Source organism: Dendropsophus ebraccatus, chromosome 3 (assembly GCF_027789765.1).
Source record: "Dendropsophus ebraccatus isolate aDenEbr1 chromosome 3, aDenEbr1.pat, whole genome shotgun sequence".
Lineage (NCBI taxonomy): Eukaryota > Metazoa > Chordata > Amphibia > Anura > Hylidae > Dendropsophus > Dendropsophus ebraccatus.
The window spans coordinates 11661626-11685024 of record NC_091456.1 but is presented as its reverse complement, the minus strand read 5'-3'; the positions used below and the strand labels follow the sequence as shown (position 1 = coordinate 11685024).

Here is a 23399-nt window from a genome sequence, read left to right as displayed (position 1 = left end):
ATACAATAGATAGAGGCTGAGTAACTGAGTCTTACAGTGAGTTTAACAGGAACGACAGCATTTCCATGAGCTTCTTCTTGGCTTGATTCGGGACCACTCTCAGTCCCCGTAGGGATATAAGCCTCCGCTTTGTCATCTGCATCTATATGAAGATTTGTACCGTCCAATGTCTCTTCTTTTTCTGAATTCAAATTAACATTGGTTTATTGGGTGAAGGTTAAAGTGTACCTGTCGTTTAAATTTTTTTTGCAGAAATTGCAGAGTACAGGTGATTTTAAGAAACTTTGTGAATGGGTTTATTAGCCGAAAAATGCATTTTTATCATGAAAAAGCAGTTTGAAGCTCTCCCCCCCGTCTTCCTGGTTTTCTATGGAGAGGGGAGGGATGGAGGGAGATGAGGCACCAAAACAGGATAACAAAGAGTTAATTTACAGCTACATCCCCGGGCTATCTCCTCTGAGGTCAGCACTGACCTCTCTGACCTCTGAATACCGGCTTTCACACAGCTCCCACTGTGTAATCCCTTGTTTTCTCCCTCCTCCCCTCTCCATAGATTACACAGGGCTCGACTGATGTACGAGTCAAGATTTCCTGATAATGAGCAGTGAATGAGAGAGAGGAGGGGGGGGACCTGGGGAAAGTCTTTTTGAATGCAGATAATGGCATATTCGCCCAATAAACCCAATTACAAAGTTTCTTAAAATCACCTGGACTATTGATTTCTGCAAAAAAAAATTAAAAATACGACACTTTAAACAGATTACTAGGGTGACACAAATTAGAAGGAAGAGGAAGATACTTCGAACAAAAAATAAATGCAATATATTTATGTGACTGTCAACCTCCAAAAAATAAATAAATAAAAATAATAATATATATCTCACAGGTGCATCTAAATTCTACTACAGACACCAGACAGTCCGGTATTGTTACAACCACTTAAGTGATTTTACTGTAGCACAAAAGAAGTAAAAGTTGCAGTCAGCCGCAGACTATTTCTTCTTACTGCCACTAGATGGCTCCAGTGAGTTGGTGTCCGCTGGCTTTATGCTCAGGTCTTCTCCTCCATTGCTGCCTGGAGGGTCGCTCATCTCTTCTTCATGTGAAATATTGTTTTCTGCTTCTAGTTCTTCAGGTTCTAGGAAGAAAAGATATTGTTAATACTATGATAATATATAGGTGAGTGTTTTAGATTATATATATATATATATATATATATAAGGTCTGGCATTCATACACGCACTGCAGGTTATTCTCTATGTGGGAAACAGAAGTGGATTTTCTGTGCAGAATGTTTCCGCTAGGTGCACATAACCCAAAATAAAATAGTATATATATATATATATATATATATATTAACCCGTAACGATTTTTGCATTTTTGTTTCTTGCTCCTTGCATTCTAAAATCCATAACTTTTTCATTTTTCTATCAAAAAACTCAGCTTATTTTTTTGCAAAACTAAATTTACTTTGTAATGACACCTTGTAAAGTGACAGAGATTTGTAATTTACTTCTATTAAAAAAAAAAAAAAAAAACTCAAGCCTTCCAGTACTTATCAGCTGCTGTATATTCTGCAGGAAGTGGTGTTTTCTTTCCAGTCTGACACAGCGCTCTCCACTGCCACCTCTGTCCATGTCAGGAACTGTCCAGAGCAGAAGCAAATCCCCATAAAAAACCTCTCCTGCTCTGGACAGTTCCTGACATGGACAGAGGTGGCAGCAGAGAGCATTGTGTCATACTGGAGAGAATACACCACTTCCTGCAGGACATACAGCAGCTGATACTTACTGGAAGACTTGATATTTCTTAATAGAAGTAAATTACAAATCTCTGGCACTAGTTAATTTGAAAGAAAAAATATTTTGGTAAACAATCCCTTTAATTGGGTAATTACAGACACTGAGATATCACATATGTTTATTTGATTTCTTTTATACTTTTTTATTTGGAAAAAGGGATAAGGGGTGATTTAAACTTTTATTAGGAGAGGGAGCCCTTTTTTTTGTTGAACAAAACTTTATTGATCTTTTTTTTTTTACACACATTTTAGTCCCAATGGGAGACTATTATAAGGAATCTATGATCATTGTTCTCGGCTTCTCCTGCAGCCTCTGAGTCCATAATGTGGCACACACAGAAGTGTAAGGCTTGCAGGCTGGAGGATCGGCCAGTGGGATCCCACTAGACGTCAGCGATCACCACTAGATGACCAGTTTAAACTCCTTAGAGCCCGTTTTCAGACTTGAAAAAGGGATCTAAGGGGTTAATTCATGGCGGCATGAAGCGGTGGCCCTTTGCTACATGTAGGACACCTTTCTGGAGTTTACTCCACACAAAACCACAAGCTGACAGTTACAGATACTGCATGCCACTATAAGCTGGCGGTTGTGGACACTAAATGTGACCTCCTTCACTTCTCTAAGCTGTAATGCAGCCCCGGCCTTTGTGCCACAGTCTAACAACAAATTGTTCATTATGGACACATCTACACAGTGAAATATATAGTATAGCATATAGAACAGGTACAAAAAATACACACTATGGGGGAGATTTATCAAACATGGTGTAAAGTGAAACTGGCTCAGTCGCCCCTAGCAACCAATCAGATTCCACCTTTCATTCCTCACAGACTCTTTGGAAAATTAAAGGAGGAATCTGATTGGTTGCTAGGGGCAACTGAGCCAGTCTCACTTTACACCATGTCTGATAAATCTCCCACTATATTATTGTAGTTATACACATTATAATGTAATATCATTACCTAATAATACACTTTACAGCGGTGTTCCCCCACCCATCACTGTTCAGCTGTACAAAACTACAACTCCCAACTGCACAGCTTACAGGGAAGCCCCGCTTCTATTGGCTGCCCGCTCTGCCAATCATACAGTGCTCCAAACGGCCTGACCGGACGCAGGATTACACTACAAAGTGCACAGGAAGATAAGAGACATCCCCAGCGCCCTGTGCACAGTAGGGACATATCAGCAGGTTAGATTCAACCCTTTAAAGCGAATGTATTATCAGGTACATTGCTTTGAGTTCTTTACATGAATGGATCAGCCCTGGTGCGGGGAAGTCGGTGCCGCTGCCCAGTACCTGCTTGGGAATAGACCAGCACCGTGTGCGGGAACTGGGAAGCAGCTCAAAAAAAGAACCGTGGCATCAGCATCCCCATGCCAATCCATTCATGTAAACTAAGTAATGGTACAATCACTTTAAGGCTATGTTCACACTACGTAAATCTACGGCCGTAGTTCTCAAAGCAGAACTACAGCCGTAGATTTGCAGAGTGGAAGATAGCATTATTTGCTATGGGATCCCGGCCGGAGCGTACACACATCGTGTGCGCTCCGGCCGGTTCCCATACGGCGCCGCAAACAACTGACAGGTCCATTATTTGCGGACGGAATTCAATTAATTCCGCCCGCAGAAGGACCTGGCAGTTCACACAGTGAAGCGAGCGGCTCAGGCCGCTTGCTTCACTCTGTGCTATGGGAAGCTCTGATGCGGCCGGACGCGCGCTGATGCGATCGCATCAGAGCTCCATGGAGGAAAGATCATCCGGCCGGTACTTAAGTACCAGCCGTGATGATCCGGGCTGAGATCGGCCGTTCCGTGACCCGATTCCCAGAGCTGTGCGGGCTGTGGCTGCTGGAGAGGATGACGGCAGGGGGACACTGAGGGACAAGGGCACTGGAGGGACACTGAGCATCCCCCTGCCATCATCCTCTCCGGCAGCCACAGCCCGCACAGCTCTGGGAGTCAGGTCATGACATCACCATGTTATCCAGGAAGTGACATCCCCATGTTATCCAGGAAGTGACATCCCCATGTTATCCAGGAAGTGACATCACCATGTTATCCAGGAAGTGACATCACCATGTTATCCAGGAAGTGACATCACCATGTTATCCAGGAAGTGACATCACCATGTTATCCAGGAAGTGACATCACCATGTTATCCAGGAAGTGAAGTCTTGATGCAGTAGTAAGTGCAGGAAAAAAAGCACTTTATGTGCATTTCCCATAATAAGTGTATATTGGGGATTTGTATAACTTTTGGGGGGTAATACTGTACTTTAATAAAAAATGTGCAGGACTTCTCCTTTAACAATAAACAAACACAATTCACTTTAAAGAGTCACTGTCGTATTTTTTTTTTGTTGCAGAAATCAATAGTCCAGGCGATTTTAAGAAACTTTGTAATTGGGTTTATTAGCCAAATCTGCCATTATCTGCATGTAAAAAGCCTTTTCCCAGGTCCCCCCCTCCTTCCTCTTTTTCATCCACTCTGAAAAATCTGAAAATTGTGACTTGTTGCAGGAGACGTCCCCTGTCTGCTCTATGGAGAGGGGAGGGGGGAGGAGGAAGGAGGGAGTTAGCCGGCAGCAGAAAGCAGATAACAGAGGATTACAGGCACGGAGCTGGGTGACAGCTGTAATCCGAGCTCAGACAGGTCACTGGTGACTGTCACAGGAGATATCCCGTGAGGGATTTGTAGATTAACTCTTTGTTGTCCTGTTTTGGTCTTTTCTTTAGCTCTCTCCATAGGAGAACAATGAAGACAGGGGGGAGAGCTTCAAACTGCTTTTTCATGATAAAAATGCATTTTTCTGATAATAAACCCAATTACAAAGTTTCTTAAAATCGCCTGGACTATTGATTTCTGCAAAAAAAAAATTTTCAGGACAGTGACACTTTAAGTTTTTGGATTGCTGAACTTTGCATGAACATTGCCCAACTCTCCTGCCATTCCTCTCAGCTGGAGCTCAGAGGTAACATTGCTCCCATCATCCCCTGCAGCCACAGGTTGCTATGACATGCTGGGAGTTGTAGTTCAGTAACAGCAGGAGGGCCCCAGGCTGGGGGGACACTGTATAGTATAATAATGAGGGGTATAATAGGGTATATAGAAGTATATTAGCCCCAGCAGCCCTCACCTAGGGCGATCTCCACCTCCAGCTCCTCTTGCCTGATCCCCTTGAAGAACAGCAGAGCTGAGGCGCCCTCCTTGTCGGAGCTCTCATTCAGAAACCGCAGAATCTTCACTTCATCTTCCCCATCGTTGCGGTTCAGCAATTCCTCGAAGCAGTTCGGGTCCGTCAGGCCAAAGCCGCAATACACGCGGTCCCGGATCCATTCCAGGCGCGGGTCGTCCAGGGCCATGTTATCCGCTAAACGCTGCCGTTCAGTTTGTAGTGTGTAGCTATGGCAACGCGACGCTGCCGGCTCTATCAGCTGACACGGTACAGTGGGCGGGACTACGAGTCAGACCACGATGTGCGGCTCTCCCCCTGCTGGAGAGGAGGGTGTACTGCAGCTCTGAGCTCAGGTGATCCCCAATCCACAACACTACACCTCCCAGTGTGCTTTGGCTGTCAGAGCCTGCTGGGAGTTGTAGTTTTCAACAACTGGAGAGCCACGGATAGAAAACACATGAGGGATTCAGAACAATAGGTCATTTTAAAAGTCAGGTTTAGGCTGGGTTCACACCCTGCGTTTTTGTATTTTAAAGATTTGGGGAAATACTGTATTCATGGACAACATTAGGGTGCGTGCACACTACGGAATTCCCGCGGCAGATTCCGTCGCGCATCTCCGCCCGTGCCATAGACACTATTCTATGCACGCGCGGATTCCGCATTCCGCCAAAAGAAGTGACATGCGTGCCGCCACGTGCGGGTACGAGCGATGGAACCCGCCGCGGGTCATACGCGGGAATTCCGTAATGTGCACGCACCCTCAGTGTGAAAGGATTATTGAGAGCATTAAATTGTAGTGCAGATTTTTTTTTTCTACCCTGAACGCAAAAAAACAAACAAAAAAAACTGCATCATGTGATACCAGGCTACAAGGGTGTTTTTGTTTTTTAGTTTTTTTAAAACTTTGCAGCTGCCACAGAAACCACGTCCTCATGTGATGGCCAATGGCTGTGGGACGTTACTGGTATTGTGGGTAGAAACCTACAGCCATTGGCCGCCACCTTTGGGCTTGGATCATTCTCATACAAAAGCCACAAAGGTAAAACATACCCTAAGGGCGGGTTCATACTGAGGAATTCTCGCGGATAATGGCTGTGGAATTCCGCTGTCTGTCCGCGCGCCTTTCCGATGACTCCATAGACACCATTGTATGGGCCGGCGTATTCCGCTATCCGCCGAAAGATGTGACATGTCAGTGACATTATCCGCGAGAATTCCTTAGTGTGAACCCACCCTTAGGGTATAAACACACACACCGTATACGCAGCGTATTTACTGCTGCGATACGCAGCAAATACGCAACAAATACGCATAAGATCTGCTGTGTATACGGTGTGTGTGTTTGTACCCTAAAAGTATGGGTATGTGCACACTGAGCAATTCTCGCGGAATCCCACGCTGAATTTCCGCTGGCAGATTCCGCTCATTTTATAGCGCTCTTGGAATTGTCGTGGAATTCAGCGCAAAAAAATTAACTCCCATAGAGTTTTATGGAATTCCGCAGCGCAATTCCCCAAATAATGAACCCGTTCATTCTTTGGGCGGAACGCAGATTCCATGCGGAAACTGGAGGGAATTCTGGACGGAAACTTCCGCTCAGTGCATGGACAGACGGAATTCTCATTTTGCTCTATAGAAAGGAGCAATGTTGCATTTAAACGGGCGGAATTCCGCGAGAATTGCTCAGTGTGCACATACCCTGAGAGAGCGGTCTTGTCTGATCGGCCTTTCTCCAGCGCAATTCCCACCATAATCCCGTAGAGAAGTGTTACCCAACCTGCGGCTCTCCACCTCAAAGACACAAAGACAGCCATTGCCATAAGCGCGTATGTTATGTCTGCAGTTTGGCCGTTCGTATAACGTTGATTTAAACATAGAAGAAAAAGAGTGTTTATCAAAACTGCTTGTGATCACAACCCCTGTTGATTTCTTAAAAGGGGTTGTCCAGCAAAAATCTTTTTCTTTCAAATCAACTGATGTCAGAAAGTTATATAGATTTGTAATTTACTTCTATAAAAAAAAATCTCAAGTCCTCCCATACTTATTAGCTGCTGTATGCCCTGCAGGAAATGTTTTATTTTCAGTCTGACACAGTGCTCTCTGCTGACATCTCTGGCTGAGACAGGAACTGTCCACAGCAGGAGAGGATTTCTATGGGGATTCTCGACCAGAGATGTCAGCAGACAGCACTGTGTCAGACTGAAAAGAAAACATTTCCTGCAGGACATACAGCAGCTGATAAGTACTGGAATACTTGAGATTTTTTTTAATAGAAGTAAATTACAAATCTATATAACTTTCTAAAATCAGTTGATTTAAAAGAAAAAGATTTTCGGTGGACAACCCCTTTAAAACAGGGATGGGGAACCTTCGGCCCTCCAGCTGTTGCAAAACTACAATTCCCATCATGCCTGGACTTTAAAAGAAGGAAAAAGGACTACTTACTGCATCAAAGGCGGCTTTCTACGCGTGTCCTAACACCAGCCTGAAGTCAGGATCCCAGCTTGTCCTCCCTATTATTCTGTGTATTCTTGAAAATTCTTAAAATAGACGCGGCAGGGGGATGAGGGCAGGAGAGTATTGTTTAGTGTGTTGTTTTTTTGGGGGGTCCATTTAAAATAAAAACTTTAGCTGCAGAAAACTTCTTTAGGCCACGACCAAGCTTTTTTTTTTTTTTTACGGCCGTCATTTTGTGGCCGTATAACATCCGTTATTCAGACTATGCTTATTACTAGACACGCAAGTACAGATGAGCAGCACAAAGTTCAATGGCAGAAGGCTGATAAGCCAACGCCCAAGCTAACAAAGCAATTTGCTTTGTAAATACTGTAAATTCGCTAATTTGTATTAATTTGTTCCATATTTCCCAATCTCCTTCCTCCAATTCTGAGCTACTGCTATCTGTTGAAGACACAGAAAACTGTGTGAGCTGTTCTCTCTGTCTCCCTCTCCCTTCCAAGATGGCTCATGTAAGCAGCACCCCTGGCTGTCTGTTTCTGCACTCTGTGATGCCAGGAGGATTAATCCCAGGTCAAGTTGCTGGTGACCTCTGGTAACCCTCCCAGCATTACAGAATGCAGAGACAGCCAGCCAGAGAGCTGTTTACATGAGCCGACAGCTCTCCAGACTGGTGAGAATACACCACTTCCTGCAGGACATACAGCAGCGGATAAGTACTGGTACACTTATAATGTTTTAATAGAAGTTAATTACAAGTCTCTGGCACAAGTTGATTTGAAATAACTTTTTTTTTTTTTTTTTTGCTGAACAACCCCTTTAATATTATGTCCGGTTTAGTCAATGAATGTGCAGACAACTCCAACACTGAAGGACATTCCAGTTCCCGTTCATCTTTTTTTTAATTTAAAATGATATTCACACAAGTCAAAATCGGAAATCCTGTACACTGTTATTTTACAATTTTTTATCTTGTTCATACAATCTTACAAATATATAAAATCTTTATTTAATTTAGGTAACATCCAAAAATCCATATTCTCCGCTCATTTGGCAGGTGAGATTTTAATGGGTTAATACTTGGAAATTAGAGAACAAAAACTTTTTAAAATTTAAATACCTTTTTTTCACAATATATAAATCACACATCCATGTATATGACGGAGAAGCGTGTACATGGAGAGGTAGACAATCTGTGAAAGATGTTGTCTCAGTGTATCTAGATTTTACTGTGTCACTGCCGTTTTAATTTTGCAGAAATCAATAGTCCAGGCGATTTTAAGAAATTTTGTAATTGGGTTTATTAGCCAAAAAAATGCATTTTTATCATGAGAAAGCAGTTTGAAGCTCCCCCCCGTCTTCATGGTTCTCTTATGGAGAAGGGAGGGGTGGAGGGAGATGAGGCACCAAAACAGGACAACAGAGTTGATTTACAGCTATATCACTGGGCTATCTCCTCTGACAGTCAGCTCTGACCTCTGAATAGCGGCTTTCACACAGGTCCCACTGTGTAATCCTTTGTTCAATGCTCTCTGTTGGCAACTAATCTCCCTCCTCCCCCCTCCCCTCTCCATAGGTTATACAGGGCTCGACTGATGTAAAAGAGTTGAGATTTCCTGATAATGAGCAGTAAATGAGAGAGGGGGGGGGGACCTGGGGAAAGGCCTTTTGAATGCAGATAATGGCAGATTTGCCTAATAAACCCAATTACAAAGTTTCTTAAAATCGCCTGTACTATTGATTTCTGCCATAAAAAAAACACAACAGTGACACTTTAAGATGTCTGACATTCATAACCTAAGAACAAAACAAGCAACAAAAGTGTACCCCATGACGTGGTTGTAATTATAGAAATGGAGCTCAATAGGTTACAAACAGTTTTAGTCTCTTCCAGATCCTGAGCAGTAATACAACCAGTGCGGCGGCCATTGGAGAAACAAGCTTGTGGGAACTCCTTTACCATCATAGCTGCCGCTAACATACAGGCCAGAGCCTCGGCTAATCGGGTATTTAGAACAGGTTTTAAAATTTATTGTTGCCAGCCGCACATCTTCCTTCTCAAGCAAGGTTAGGTGCGGTATGCATTTCTTGGGATTAGGCCTTTGTATGGTGTTTTTCATGTAAATATAAAGCCAATATTCTTATAGGCAATAGATATGTGTTGTGTAAATGCCAAGAAGATTCCTAGTATAAATGACAAGTGTGAACCATGATCATGGTGTGAACACAGAATAAATAAAGTATCTGGACAGCCAAAGCTTAAAGTGACTGTACCACCAGGCCCAGGCTGAAGCACTGGAGGCGGCCGAACCACCCTTAGTGGGAGGAAATCCTAGCCCCTCTATGTAGGGTTCCATTGATTCTAATGGAGTCACGTCATGGAGGGGCTGGGGTTTCTTCCCACTGGGGGTGGGCCTCCATAAACTTTCCCCCTATCCACAGGAAAAAAAGTAACATGTCATTGATGCCAAAAAATCCACAAGAAAAACCACAACAAAATCAGCACCAAAAAGTGCACAGCAGATTCCATGTTGGTTTTGAGATGTTTTTTCAGTGTTTTTGTTTTCCGCCTCTGTATACATACCCTAAAGCCAATTAACCACTTGCAAACGGCAGACGAACTTACATGTGTTCACCATACGGAGTTGACTCTAGTGCCAGCTTATCCATTAGAGAACAAAAAATTCACTTAACACATCTATTGGTTGGGGGTCAGAGGTCCCCTGCCCACATACACCTTATTCAGACACTGGAACCCTTTAGTATAAAGTGTATGGTAGCCCCTTTGCATCAAATAAAAAACGAAACTATTTTAAAGGGAATGCGTCACCCCTTTTTTTGCACCATAGAGAACAGTAGTCTGGATCAGACTGACTTTGGCAGGAGCATTCTCTAGGCATATTAAAGGACCAGTGCAAAGGTCATAGTGCAGGGATGGGGAGGTGGTGTGAGCGCTGGGTATCACCCTATGTATAGCGTTACCTGTCAATGTTATCCTTCCTGTGATGAGAAGGAAATGCTAAAGTGTTTCCCTCAGAACAAGAAGTGTCAGCTTATTATCAGGCTAAAGGTCCCCCCTTGGTTTGGCCAGGAGTGTAAAGTGTATGGAGGTCACCTGCGACAATAGGGGACAGAAATGAGATTTTTTATTTCCTGACCCCTTTGTTCTCAGATAAAACAGCCATGCCAAAGGTTCAAGTGTATGGGGAGGATGGGAGAGAGTTGGATGAACAATCAGTTATAGCCACCTTTATTGGCTTTAAAAGGGGGAAAAAAAACTAGGTTAAAAACATAAAAACTTTATTAAACCAATTTCTGATGACACATTCCCTTTAATGCAAGAAGACTGGAATGGTTTAAAAAAAAAAAAAAAAAAAAGGTAAAAAACGGGAGGAGCACAGCTTGTGTATGCTCCTAGATGATGTATGCGAACGCTGCTCTTTCAGTGTGGAGTCCATAGGGATGATTTCTCTATAATACATATATATAAGTCAGTGACCAGGAGAAGCCTTAGTCCAGGTTCAAGGCCATATTGTGAAAAGAGAAGGGGGCAAACTTGTATCCTGTTCCTGAATAAAACTTGCTCTGAAATTCCACCCTGTCAATGAAGAGAAAACACACTCCAGTTAGACACAAACATAGTTTATATTATACAACGCACACAGGGTTACAGTCCGTGACATAGCAGCTAAAGCGACAAGTTACACCTGCATTACTCATATTACTGTTTGCAGGTTGTTTTAAAGGAGAAGTCCAGTGAAAATTTTTATTTAAGTATTGTATTGCCCCCCAAATGTTAAACAAATCCCCAATATACACTTATTACGGGAAATGCTTATAAAGTGCTTTTTTCCCTGCACTTACTACTGCATCAAGGCTTCACTTCCTGGATAACATGGTGATGTCACTTCCTGGATAGCATGGTGATGTCACTTCCTGGATAGCATGGTGATGTCACTTCCTGGATAGCATGGTGATGTCACGACCCGACTCCCAGAGCTGTGCGGGCTGTGGCTGCTGGAGAGGATGATGGCAGAGGGATGCTCAGTGACACAGGGCACTGGAGGGACACTGAGCATCCCCCTGCCATCATCCTCTCCTTGATGCAGTACTAAGTGCAGGGAAAAAAGCACTTTATGAGCATTCCCCATAATAAGTGTATATTGGGGATTTTTATAACTTTTGGGAGGCAACACAATATTTCAATAAAATCCGCCCAAATCAGCCTGACAGGCAGATAATTGACCTTACACGCACAAGATGTCGTTTAAATTATTTTTTTTTTTTTGCAGAAATTAATAGTACAGGCGATTCTAAGAAACTTTGTAATTGGGTTCATTAGCCAAAAATGCATTTTTATCATGGAAAAGCAGTTTGAAACTCTCCCCCATCTTCATTGTTCTCTATGGAGAGGGGAGGGGTGGAGGGAGATGAGGCACCAGAACAAGACAACAAAGGGTTAAGTTACAGCTACATCACTGGGCTATCTCCTCTAAGGTCAGCACTGACCTCTCTGACCTCTGAATACCAGCTTTCACGCAGCTCTCCTCCCCTCTCCATAGGTTACACAGGGTCCGACTGATGTAAAAAAGAGTCGAGATTTCCTGATAATAAGCAGTGAATGAGAGGGGGGGGGGGCCTGGGGAAAGTCTTTTTGAATGCAGATAATGGCATATTTGCCTAATAAACCCAAGTACAAGGTTTCTTAAAATTGCCTCTACTACTGATTTCTGCAATAAAAAAAAAAAAATTAAATACGACCGTGACACTTTAAGCCACTGACACATGTTTTAGTGGTTCAATACGTCTGCTCAGTGATAGGTGATCTAAGAAAACTTACCAGTGTAATCGAAGTGCATGAAGGAAGGCAGACAGCCCCTCCATAACTAGGAGAATAAAAATTGTAAGTACAGAAAATGCGGCCATGGCTGGCACCAGCAGAAACACTCCTATACTGGAGGGCAGCACGCAGAGGCCTTTACTCAGCACCATGTTCCACAAGACCTCCGACAGCTCTGGAAGTGAGAGAACAAAGATTATCAACAAATAACCTTTACCATTCTATTTTACTTTATAAATTAGCATGGAAATCTGAACCAGACTACAATTACCAGCTGACAAACCATCACCCAGGGAGCCTTCCACCCTTGTTAGCGAGCCTGTACATGTAATGTTTGTGCGGGGAGGAACAGTGCCACAATAACCACAACTATTTTGGAAGCATTTTTTTTTTGTCCATGTCACAAATACACGTTTTTTAGACAATTCCCCTTTAGTTATCCCATCAACGAAAACCACAGTGGCTGTGAAATTGTATGTCTCTTACCTTCCTCCTCTATTGCTCCATAGCCCACTAAGACTGTTAGGAGCATAGTCAGCCCCAATAGCGCCAATCCACCCCTGGCCAGCCCGCCCCCTTTCTATTGATAATGAATCGGATCGGACTATGAGGACAGGTCAGTGCTCCTAATGGGTGCCTCAGTCCCTAATGGTCTCACCAGACCATAGAGCAAACTACCAACTGCACCGAGGAGGAAGGTAGCAGTCATACCTTCCTCCTCAGCCTCTCCTGTGCAATAGGGACATATCAGCAGGTTACACTTATCTTACGCTTTTGTTCTGCTGTGCTGTCAAAATTATTTTCATTTAGTGAGCATGATGGCAATACTTACGGGCATGTGCCAGACTAAGAGCCCAGAGACGCAGGTAGGAAGCAGTGTTGGAAACGCATCCCAGGCAATATTCAATAGTGTGTATTGCTTGATGCATAAACACCTCAGTCGTATCAAACTGCAAAATAAACCAAGGAACCAATAAGAAGCTGACCACATTAAACATTGGAAAAGATAGGTTGTAATCACATGACCAGGATTCTGTCAGGATTTAGTGTACAAAAAAAACAAACAAAAAAAAAAACCTTTCCCCTCACCTGATTTATTATATATGGCAAATCAGAACCACAATTTGATGATATTATTAGTTATTAACTATTATTGGTTATTAATTAACACAAATGTAACAGTCTTTGAAAAAACTTTTGACATGTCAGATAGACGCTTCAAAAGTTTTAATTGGTCCAGGTCTGAACATTTAGACCCCTACCAATCAGGTGAAAGAGCCGGGAGAAGTCTATGTTTGGTGCGGTTCTCTCCCGACTCTGTGCCACATGATTAGTCGGACTCAAGATGTAAATCTATGAGCCCAAATGTTTTCAATGACAGAGTGGGTAGTGGACACAGTGGCAGCGCAGTCCTCTCCCCGCTCGATCTCCCAATCAGTATGGGTCTGAACACCGCCCTGGACCAATCAAAATGTTTGCTATGTCTCTCTTATTAAATGTTTTTTGAAACGGCAGTGACACTGTGAAACATTAAGCATTTAATTAGCTTTCCCACCTCCTCTTTTTCTCTTTCTCTCTGAGCTTCATGGCCTGTATGGTTGTCACCCTCTTCCAAGTCATGTGGTCTCAGTAATGCCAGCTCTTCTTCACTTCCGCGCCGAACTAATGTATATCCTTTCTAAAAAGACAAATAGGTATTAATGCAAGAAAGTCCAAGAACCTACAATAAAGTCTATTCCTCTATAGTTTATGACTAGAGATGAGCAAATCTCGAGCATGCTCGAGTCGATCCGAACCCGAACTTTCGGCATTTGATTAGCGGTGGCTGCTGAAGTTGAATAAAGCCCTAAAGGCCCTATTCCACCAACAGATCTGACGACAGATTACCTGCCAAAGATTTGAAGCCAAACCCAGGAGTGAATTTGAAAAGAGGAGAAATCCAGTCTTTCCTTTATGACCTGATCTCTGATTATAGTCTGTTCCTGGGTTTGGCTTCAAATCTTTGGCAGATAATCTGTCGTCAGATCTGTTGGTGGAATAGGGCCTTAAGGCTATGTGGAAAACATGGATATAGTCATTGGCTGTATCCATGTTTTCCAGACAACCTTAGAGCTTTATCCAAGTTCAGCAGCCCCAGCTAATCAAATGGCGAACGTTTGGGTTTGGATCGACTCAAACCCGACCCCGGTTCGCTCATCTCTATTCATGACCATAGAATGTGTATTCAGAAAAAGCTAGAACAAGTAGCTCACTCTCTCACAGAGAGAGAGATACACATATATATATATATAAATATATATATATACACTTAACTGAATTATCCAACAAATTGTACAAATGTAGAGATGACTATAAGCATTGGAAAAGATATCCAAAGGCAAAAATTTAAAATGTAAAGTAAAGGTTACTTGACTCTTATTCTTAAGGGGTCCAAGGAGGTTGATATATGGCTTTATAATTATCGTCCAAATGCAGTTGGACACTTGGTTCTTAAAAAATACTGAAAGCGTTAAGAAAGGGAATAAAAAAGGTAACAATGCCTACCCTGTAATTCCCAAACGTCTGACCTCCGTGATGCTGCCAGTATAGATACAGGGGTTTCCCAAACAATAGCACAGGAACGCAAAGGAACACAAGCACCACCAAGAAGATCTGAAAACCAATCTAAAATAAAGAGAAAAAGATGTTAAAGCTTACATTCAGTTATGAAAATTATGTATGTTACAAAAACATTAAAAACCAGTTAGGGTGACAGAACAAACTGTAGCTTAGTTGCTGTAACCATATGGGGATTGCTGCTACTTACAATGGAAAACACAATGAAAGAGTTACATAGAGACTGTGACTTCTGCTCCACACACAAAGCCATGTGATTTGGCTAGTTAGGCCTTATTCACATGTCCTGTGAAGTTTTAGGGCCCGATGAATTCTTTCAGTCTATTCAGACAATCCATACCGCAAAAAAAATAAGACATGTCCTTCAGCGGAGGGCGATCGCGTCACAGGTTCCCCATTGTCTATAACACCAAAAAATGTATCTGTTGTCCAGTGCAAAGACTCAAAATGGCTTTTCCAAGCCCCTAAAATGGTGAGGGCTATAACACTTACCTGACCCTGCTTCTGCTTCCAGCTGACTGTCAATCAATCAAGCAAGGACAGCAATGGGGAGTGAGGAGACATTTAAAGAAAACCTACCACCAATGTTCCTACTGTCGCTATATCTAACTATAAAGATACAGTCTGCCTTTGCAGTCAGTATCTGATACTAATCTGACACCTAATCCTCCATCCCATGGCTGTACCGTTGGGTGCCGCCATCTTGGTGACGTCACTGCATTCCAGCAGTGTGTTCCAGCTCTGGTACACAGTCACGCCCGACGGTAAAGCCAGGGGACGGAGGATTAGGTGAAGTAACAGATACTGACTGCAAAAGCACTTTGTATCTTTATAGTTAGATATAGTGACACAGACACTGACGAAATAGGGACACTTATTAATACGCAGCAATCTTGAGCTGAATAGTGCGGGATAACTGTGTATGGACAGAGCAGCGGGCAAAGGATTATGGGATCCCATCCTGCTGCTTAGCATGCAGCAAGTCAGAAGCTTGAGAAAGACTCTTTGATTCCCTGTACCAGAGAATAAAAGCAATTTTGTACTTTATGGAGTCATAGACAGATATGTAAAAAATACCATGCGTCTCCTTGACCTAACAGCTTCAGAAGTTTCGATCCAGAATTGGAGCTGAAACATTCCCTTTAAGGGGTTAAAATGGACACAACATGCACTGACCTGGCCTGGATAGAGAAGATGGTTGGAGCTATCACCACCAGTGAACATAAACATATTTATGAAGTGAAGGAGGATGCTTGGTGCGTCCTTTGAAGTCTCTGCAGACCACGACAACCACTTCAGTAGAACCATGAACACGAGATAACCAAAGATACACATCATGAACATGAGCTCGGGTAGGAAAACAAGAAACATGCTGAAATTCTTCTTGAAGTGCCTGAAAATGCAGAAAATTTAAATTATTCCAAGAAATAGACCAGAAAACTGCAGATATCCCAGGATGGGCCTACAGCATCCAAGCCCTAGGCTTGCCACACCTCTCTCTCTTCATACTGCCGGCTCTTCTTTTCAGGTATGCCCCTAGGCTGGCTTTTCCTAATCTGACCTGGACCAATCACACAAACGCGCCGTTGCCACGCGAGGCGGCGTACTGATGCAGACGGAATCCTCTCTTTAAGCTCCAGCGTCATTGAGTAGGAAAAGCCAAACCAGGGACATAGCTAAAGAAAAAAATAAAAGAATAAGATCAGATAACAAGAAGAGAGGTGTTGCATGCTCTAATTCCCACATGTTTGTCCCTGAACCGCCCCAAATAAAACATGGTTAGTTTGTTTGTTTTTTACAGCAATACTGACACCAGGAGCAAAAAAGTATCCTGGGAACCAGGCATGAATTTTACCTCTTAAGGACCCATGACATACAGTACATGTACATCATGGAGTCCAGTGGCACTTTGAAGTAAGCTCACCTCAAAGCATGTGGGGACCGGCTGCTATAGGCAGCCAGGTCCTCACTATTAATGACTGGCTGCAGCAATTGTGCTGCGCCCCGCCATTAACCCCTGCAGTGCCATGGTCGCGGCACTTAAATCAGTGGCAGGAGCTTTGCTCCTGTCACTGACTAATCGGGACCCCCACAGTGTGACTGATCGTTCTTTCTGACTGCCGGAGGTCCCTCACCTTCCTTCCGGCAGTCAGATCAGCAATCCATGTATAGAGTCTGCCACAGTCAGGCTCTATGCAATGATCGCAGATAACACTGATCAATGCTATGCTATGGCATAGCAACAATCAGTGTAAGAAAAGTAAAAATTTTAAAGTCCCCTGAGGGGACATAAAAAGTGTAAAAAATAAAAAATTTAAAGAAGTTTAAAGAAAAACAGCTTAGCCCCTCTCCCAATAAAAAAAAAATTCAATCACCCCCCCCCCCTTTACCATTTTATAAATAAAACATATAAAAATAAATAAACAATCATATTATATTATATACCGTAGTATGTGTAATCGTCCGATCTAATAAAATAAAGCAATAATGTTCCCGCAAGGTGAATGGCGTAAACAAAAAGGGTTAAATAAACGCTGGGATTGATTATTTTGATTACATTTTATTTAAAATAAAATTGATAAAAATTGATCAATATGTCTCATCTACACATATATGGTATTAATAAAAACTAGAAATTATGGCGCAAAAAAACATGACACCCCATACAGCCCCGTACGTGAAAAAAATAATCATTGTAATCACACCTATTTGCAAAATAAAAAAAAGTTTTACTGTTAATAATAATAATAATAATAATAATAATAATAATAATAATAATAAAACAATGAAAACCTATGTAAACTGCATATCTCTGTATTCAGACTGACCTATAGAATAAATATAAAATGTCAGTTTTACCGTAAAGTGCATTACATAAACAGCGAACCCCCTACTACATTTGCCGAATTGTATTTTTCCCCCAATTTCACACCATTAATGATATTTTGGGGATTCTGTCATACATGGTATGGTAGATCGAAAGACGCCTTTACAAAGTAACCTGTTCCTGAGAAAAACAAGCTCTTAGAAGGCTAGGAGGAAAAAAAAGAAAACGCAAAATTGGCCCGGTCCTTAAGGCTTTTTTGGGCTCCGTCCTTAAGGGGTTAATCAAGCTATGAAGTTGTACAAATTGTTTGGGGAAAGAGGGTGGTGGTACAGATACCAGTCACCGAAAATGAATTACAACAAGTCACAGAGACATGCCACAAGTTTTTAAAATCAGTCACAGTCTGTGTGTTCAGATCATGGCCAGAAGGAGTGGGAAGAGGCATGCATTACCGTGTGCCGCTCTCCCTTTTCTGTGTCTAAGTCGGCTCCATAAACTTACATTACGTGGTAGAACCTACAGAATGCACTAAGCGTGGATTTCTCCTGATTCAACCTTATACACTGGGCGATGTGTGGCCTACAGCGATGCACAAAAGATCCCATCAGCCACTGAACGAGCATTTTCATGTTCACTGGCCAGTGGAGACTTCCAAGGAATGGTTATTTGGCCGATGATCGGCCCGCGTATAAAGCCCTTATTCGAGTAGAAAAGTTATAGCAAAATCCCTGTTGGTTGAAAAGTGTCTACAATATATATCTTATAGACAAAGAACAGTGTATTATCACTTACAGATGATTAAAAGCACTCAGAACTACCCCAAATGTCATGTGAATTACTCCCAGAATTATGGACATCTTCATTTTAAAAGAGTTCAGGAAGGTGAGACGATTTGCTGCTAAATTCCAGATCTGTAAGGAAATAAAAAGAGAGGAAAGTTAGCACAGCAAGGGTGGGTCAGTGATGATAACCGACAATATAATATAGCGTTCTCAAACTGCTCTGAGCTCAAACAGTTCAGTTCTCAAATAATATTTTCAAGGAAAGTTTGCTTTAGTTCTCAAACTCTTGCTCGGTTTTCTAACACTTTTTGGGCCCCCAGTCTTGAAGTACAATAATACTGCGGTATTCGAATGAAAATTTACCCCCCCCCCCCCCCCCAAGAAAAATAACATTCGGAATTCAAACTTTGCTCGGTATCTGAACGTTTCTGCAAGCATGAATCGTGGTGAGTTTAGAAATGGTGAGGCTCCACATACTGTATAAGACTGCTGGAGTGCTTATACATTACAGTAGTAGTACAGTCAGTGCACAACCACCTCCAATCCAGTACAGTACAGTATAAGACTGCTGGAGTGCATATATAGTACAGTAGTAGTACAGTCAGTGCACCACCATCTCCCATCCTGTACTGTATAAGATTGCTGGAGTGCATATACAGTACAGTAGTAGTACAGTCAGTGCACCACCATCTCCCATCCTGTACTGTACTGCATGAATTGCTGGAGTGCATATACAGTACAGTAGTAGTAGTACAGTCAGTGCACCATCTCCCTGCTCTGTAATGTCCTGTACAGTATATAGTGCTGCTCTGTAATGTCCTGTACAGTATATAGTGCTGCTCTGTAATGTACAGTATATAGTGCTGCTCTGTAATGTCCTGTACAGTATATAGTGCTGTTCTGTAATGTGCTGTACAGTATATAGTGCTGCTCTGTAATGTCCTGTACAGTATATAGTGCTGCTCTGTAATGTCCTGTACAGTATATAGTGCTGCTCTGTAATGTGCTGTACAGTATATAGTGCTGCTCTGTAATGTGCTGTACAGTATATAGTGCTGCTCTGTAATGTGCTGTACAGTATATAGTGCTGCTCTGTAATGTGCTGTACAGTATATAGTGCTGCTCTGTAATGTGCTGTACAGTATATAGTGCTGCTCTGTCCTGTACAGTATGTAGTGCTGCTCTGTAATGTGCTGTACAGTATATAGTGCTGCTCTGTAATGTCCTGTACAGTATATAGTGCTGCTCTGCAATGTCCTGTACAGTATAGTGCTGCTCTGTAATGTGCTGTACAGTATATAGTGCTGCTCTGTAATGTGCTGTACAGTATATAGTGCTGCTCTGTAATGTGCTGTACAGTATATAGTGCTGCTCTGTAATGTGCTGTACAGTATATAGTGCTGCTCTGTAATGTCCTGTACAGTATAGTGCTGCTCTGTAATGTGCTGTACAGTATATAGTGCTGCTCTGTAATGTGCTGTACAGTATATAGTGCTGCTCTGTAATGTGCTGTACAGTATATAGTGCTGCTCTGTAATGTGCTGTACAGTATATAGTGCTGCTCTGTCCTGTACAGTATGTAGTGCTGCTCTGTAATGTGCTGTACAGTATATAGTGCTGCTCTGTAATGTCCTGTACAGTATATAGTGCTGCTCTGCAATGTCCTGTACAGTATAGTGCCATTCTGTAATGTACTGTACAGTATAGTGCTGCTCTGTAATGTGCTGTACAGTATATACTGCTGCTCTGTAATGTGCTGTACAGTATATAGTGCTGCTCTGTAATGTCCTGCACAGTATATAGTGCTGCTCTGTAATGTGCTGTACAGTATATAGTGCTGCTCTGTAATGTGCTGTACAGTATATAGTGCTGCTCTGTAATGTGCTGTACAGTATGTAGTGCTGCTCTGTAATGTGCTGTACAGTATATAGTGCTGCTCTGTAATGTGCTGTACAGTATATAGTGCTGCTCTGTCCTGTACAGTATGTAGTGCTGCTCTGTAATGTGCTGTACAGTATATAGTGCTGCTCTGTAATGTCCTGTACAGTATATAGTGCTGTTCTGTAATGTGCTGTACAGTATATAGTGCTGCTCTGTAATGTACTGTACAGTATAAAGTTCTGCTCTGTAATGTCCTGCACAGCAATGCTTCTCAAACTGTGAGGCGGGCCTTACCAATGAGGCGCCCCCTAGTTGTTGGTGAGGCCCAGCTGGGGAGCCAGTTTTCACAAAGTAACTATAATCTGCACAGTCCTTTTGCGGTTTGCAGAAATCTCCATTTTAGCAACATTATTAATTTGTTTTGTACTTAATATATTAGTATATAGAGCTTGGGAGGCGGGTGAAAGGTAGCCCTAGCATTATTTTCAGCTTTTAAATTGACTTTCACCACAGATACTGAGGTCCAGGCACCCTCTTGGTCAGTCTGGTGAGGCCCAGGCATTGCCTTAGTCTGTTGGGTGAGGCTCCAGTAGAAAAAGAGGCACTGAGAGGTACTGCTGTACAGTATAGTGCTGCTCTGTAATGTCCTGTACTGTAGTGATTAAACTGGGCACTTTTTAACGTAATAACTGATACTGTAGATAATTATTAGTGTTTGCATTTACATTATTTACTATGGGAGAACACTGCTCGGTTCTCAAACTGCTCTCCAGAACCAATTAACTTCGAGAACAGGGGTATCACGTGTAAAACAGAACGAAAAAAAAAGAAAAAGTAAAAAAAAAAAAAAAAAAAGTAAAAGTAAAAGACTGTTTGGATATATTATACTTACAGGATCTATTCCAAAAGGATACACTCCGGTAACAACTCCTGTTATATTTGGGTCCAGTGTCAAATATTGATTAGATAAATCTTTTATCCTGGCGGAAAAGTATAGATTTCAATTAGGATACAAGGACAGATTTAAATTCTTCATTTCTATAGTCCTTCTTCTAAAATGTATTTTATATTGACTTCTATCACCCATCTGTGGAATCAGTGATAAGAGTCTGATCAGTGGGGGTCCAACTGATCGTGGGAATGGATTTCCGAGCCCCTGTTATAATGCAGTGATGGTTACACGTTTAGATTCGACAATACAGAAAGCAAGGCAGAAGGACAATTCAGCAATGTCAGGCCAAAGAATCCATACTTGCTAATGTGGATAGGAAATACTCACTCCCACACTCCTGCATCAAACATTGCTTTAATACTCCAACTGGAACCAAATATGTTCACAGACTTTGAAAAGCAGTCGTTGTAGATCAGCCCAGTATAAATGGAGAAGAGCCCCATTAGCAGAATAATGTAACGCCCCTCAAAAAAGGTCTTCATGATCTATTAGAACAAGGAAAAAAAATGAACAATGCATTCCATTAATTATAATTACAGTAAATTTATAAAGGAAGGAAGGGCATTAAAGAACACTCCAGCAAAAAATATTTTTTTTTTTTCAAATCAACTGGTAACAGAAAGTTACATAGATTTATAAATTACTTCTATTTAAAAAAAAAAATAAATAAATAAAAAAAAAATCAGGAACTGTCCAGAGCTGGAGAGGTTATTTATGGAAATTTGCTTTTGCTCTGGACAGTTCCTGACATGGACAGAGGTGGCAGCAGAGAGCACTGTGTCAGACTGAAAAGAATACACCACTTCTTCCAGGACATACAGAAGCTGATAAGTACTGGAAGACTTCAAATGTTTAAATAGAAGTTATTTACAGATCTATATAACTTTCTGGTACCAGCTGATTATATGATTATTTTTGGAATTCGAACTTTGCTCGGTTTTCGAACTTTTTTGCGAGCGTGGATGGTGGGTTGTACCTGGCGAGTTAAGCAGTGGTGAGACTTCACATACAGTGCAGTGCTGTATAAGACTGCTGGAGTGCATATACAGTGCAGTAGTAGTACAGGCAGTGCACCACCATCTCCCATACATTACAGTGCTTGGATGGGGGGGGGGGACGCTATACAGTAGGATGGGTGAGGAGTTGGTGACTACTGTACTATAATTGCTGGTTCTGATGAACATTTCTTATGTTTAATGTCCTGTACAGTATATAGTGCTGTTCTGTACTGTACTGTAGTGATTATACTGAGCACTTATCAGTGTAATAAATGAGGATTGTAGGTAATTATTGGTGGCTGCTGGAACCAATTAATCACATTTACATTATTTCTTATGGGAAGACACTGCTCGGTTCTCAAACTGCCTTCCGGAAACAATTAAGTTTGAGAACCGAGGTACCACTGTATATATTTTGCCAGAGTTCTCCTTATTTAGTTTAGCATTAGCTGGTGCTTCTGGACAGTCACAATTTAGCCCATACATGAGCAGATCTATATACAGTACAGAAAGCTAAAGGCTTCCCATACAGCAGCCAGCCACATATGAAATGCACTGACCCTGCAATGAGGTGATGTGTAATAAATTATACTTAATCACAGACAACGTCTTTATTATGAGGATCCTAGACAGAAAGTTTTTTATTAAGCCATGAATAAATAAGAGAACTCCTTACTTCATCTTGCGTGCGCTGTAACTTAGGACTGTTTTCATAGAGGACCAGAAACAGAGCAAATAGGGACATCAGAATTCCATGTCCAAAATCTCCAAACATCACAGCAAACAGGAAGGGAAATGTGATGATGGTGTAGGGAGCTGTGATATGAAGAAACACAATTGTCACACACTGCTGCAAGTTATACTGCTGCACGACTAACTTTCCATGTATTATGGTGAATGATTTCAGGACGTTCCCAAAAAGCGCTCATTTAAAATCGTTTATTGTTAATCAGTGAAAGCGAAAAATAGCTTAGTCTACTAGGACCCTATTACACGGAGCGATAATAGGGCGAATCAGGCCGATTATGGCTCCATGTAATAGAGATAACGATAATCGC

General features: G+C 42.0%; 2 protein-coding genes across 6 annotated transcripts in view; both read right to left on the bottom strand.

Moving 5' to 3' along the window:
• DNAH10 (dynein axonemal heavy chain 10) overlaps positions 1–5230 on the bottom strand; it is a 117173-nt gene extending 111943 nt beyond the window's left edge. For all 4 annotated transcript variants that reach the window (XR_011362084.1, XM_069960925.1, XM_069960926.1 and 1 more), the window contains exons 1-3: positions 4947–5230; positions 1007–1138; positions 36–181 (exon numbers count right to left, since the gene is read on the bottom strand). Coding sequence is in view for 3 of the 4 variants with exons in the window: in XM_069960925.1 (XP_069817026.1) it covers positions 36–181; positions 1007–1138; positions 4947–5172 (504 nt within the window). In the remaining variant the exon portion in view is untranslated. The remainder of the gene's footprint in view (positions 1–35; positions 182–1006; positions 1139–4946) is intronic.
• Positions 5231–10376: 5146 nt separating this feature from the next.
• The window catches only part of ATP6V0A2 (ATPase H+ transporting V0 subunit a2), a 34670-nt gene continuing 21647 nt past the window's right edge, over positions 10377–23399 (bottom strand). For both annotated transcript variants that reach the window (XM_069960929.1, XM_069960928.1), the window contains 10 exons: positions 23018–23157; positions 21671–21828; positions 21284–21371; positions 18521–18639; positions 16078–16294; positions 14830–14949; positions 13841–13963; positions 13118–13235; positions 12286–12460; positions 10377–11043 (listed from right to left, as the gene is read on the bottom strand). In XM_069960929.1, coding sequence (XP_069817030.1) covers positions 10956–11043; positions 12286–12460; positions 13118–13235; positions 13841–13963; positions 14830–14949; positions 16078–16294; positions 18521–18639; positions 21284–21371; positions 21671–21828; positions 23018–23157 — 1346 coding nt within the window. In that variant the 3' untranslated portion in view covers positions 10377–10955. The remainder of the gene's footprint in view (positions 11044–12285; positions 12461–13117; positions 13236–13840; positions 13964–14829; positions 14950–16077; positions 16295–18520; positions 18640–21283; positions 21372–21670; positions 21829–23017; positions 23158–23399) is intronic.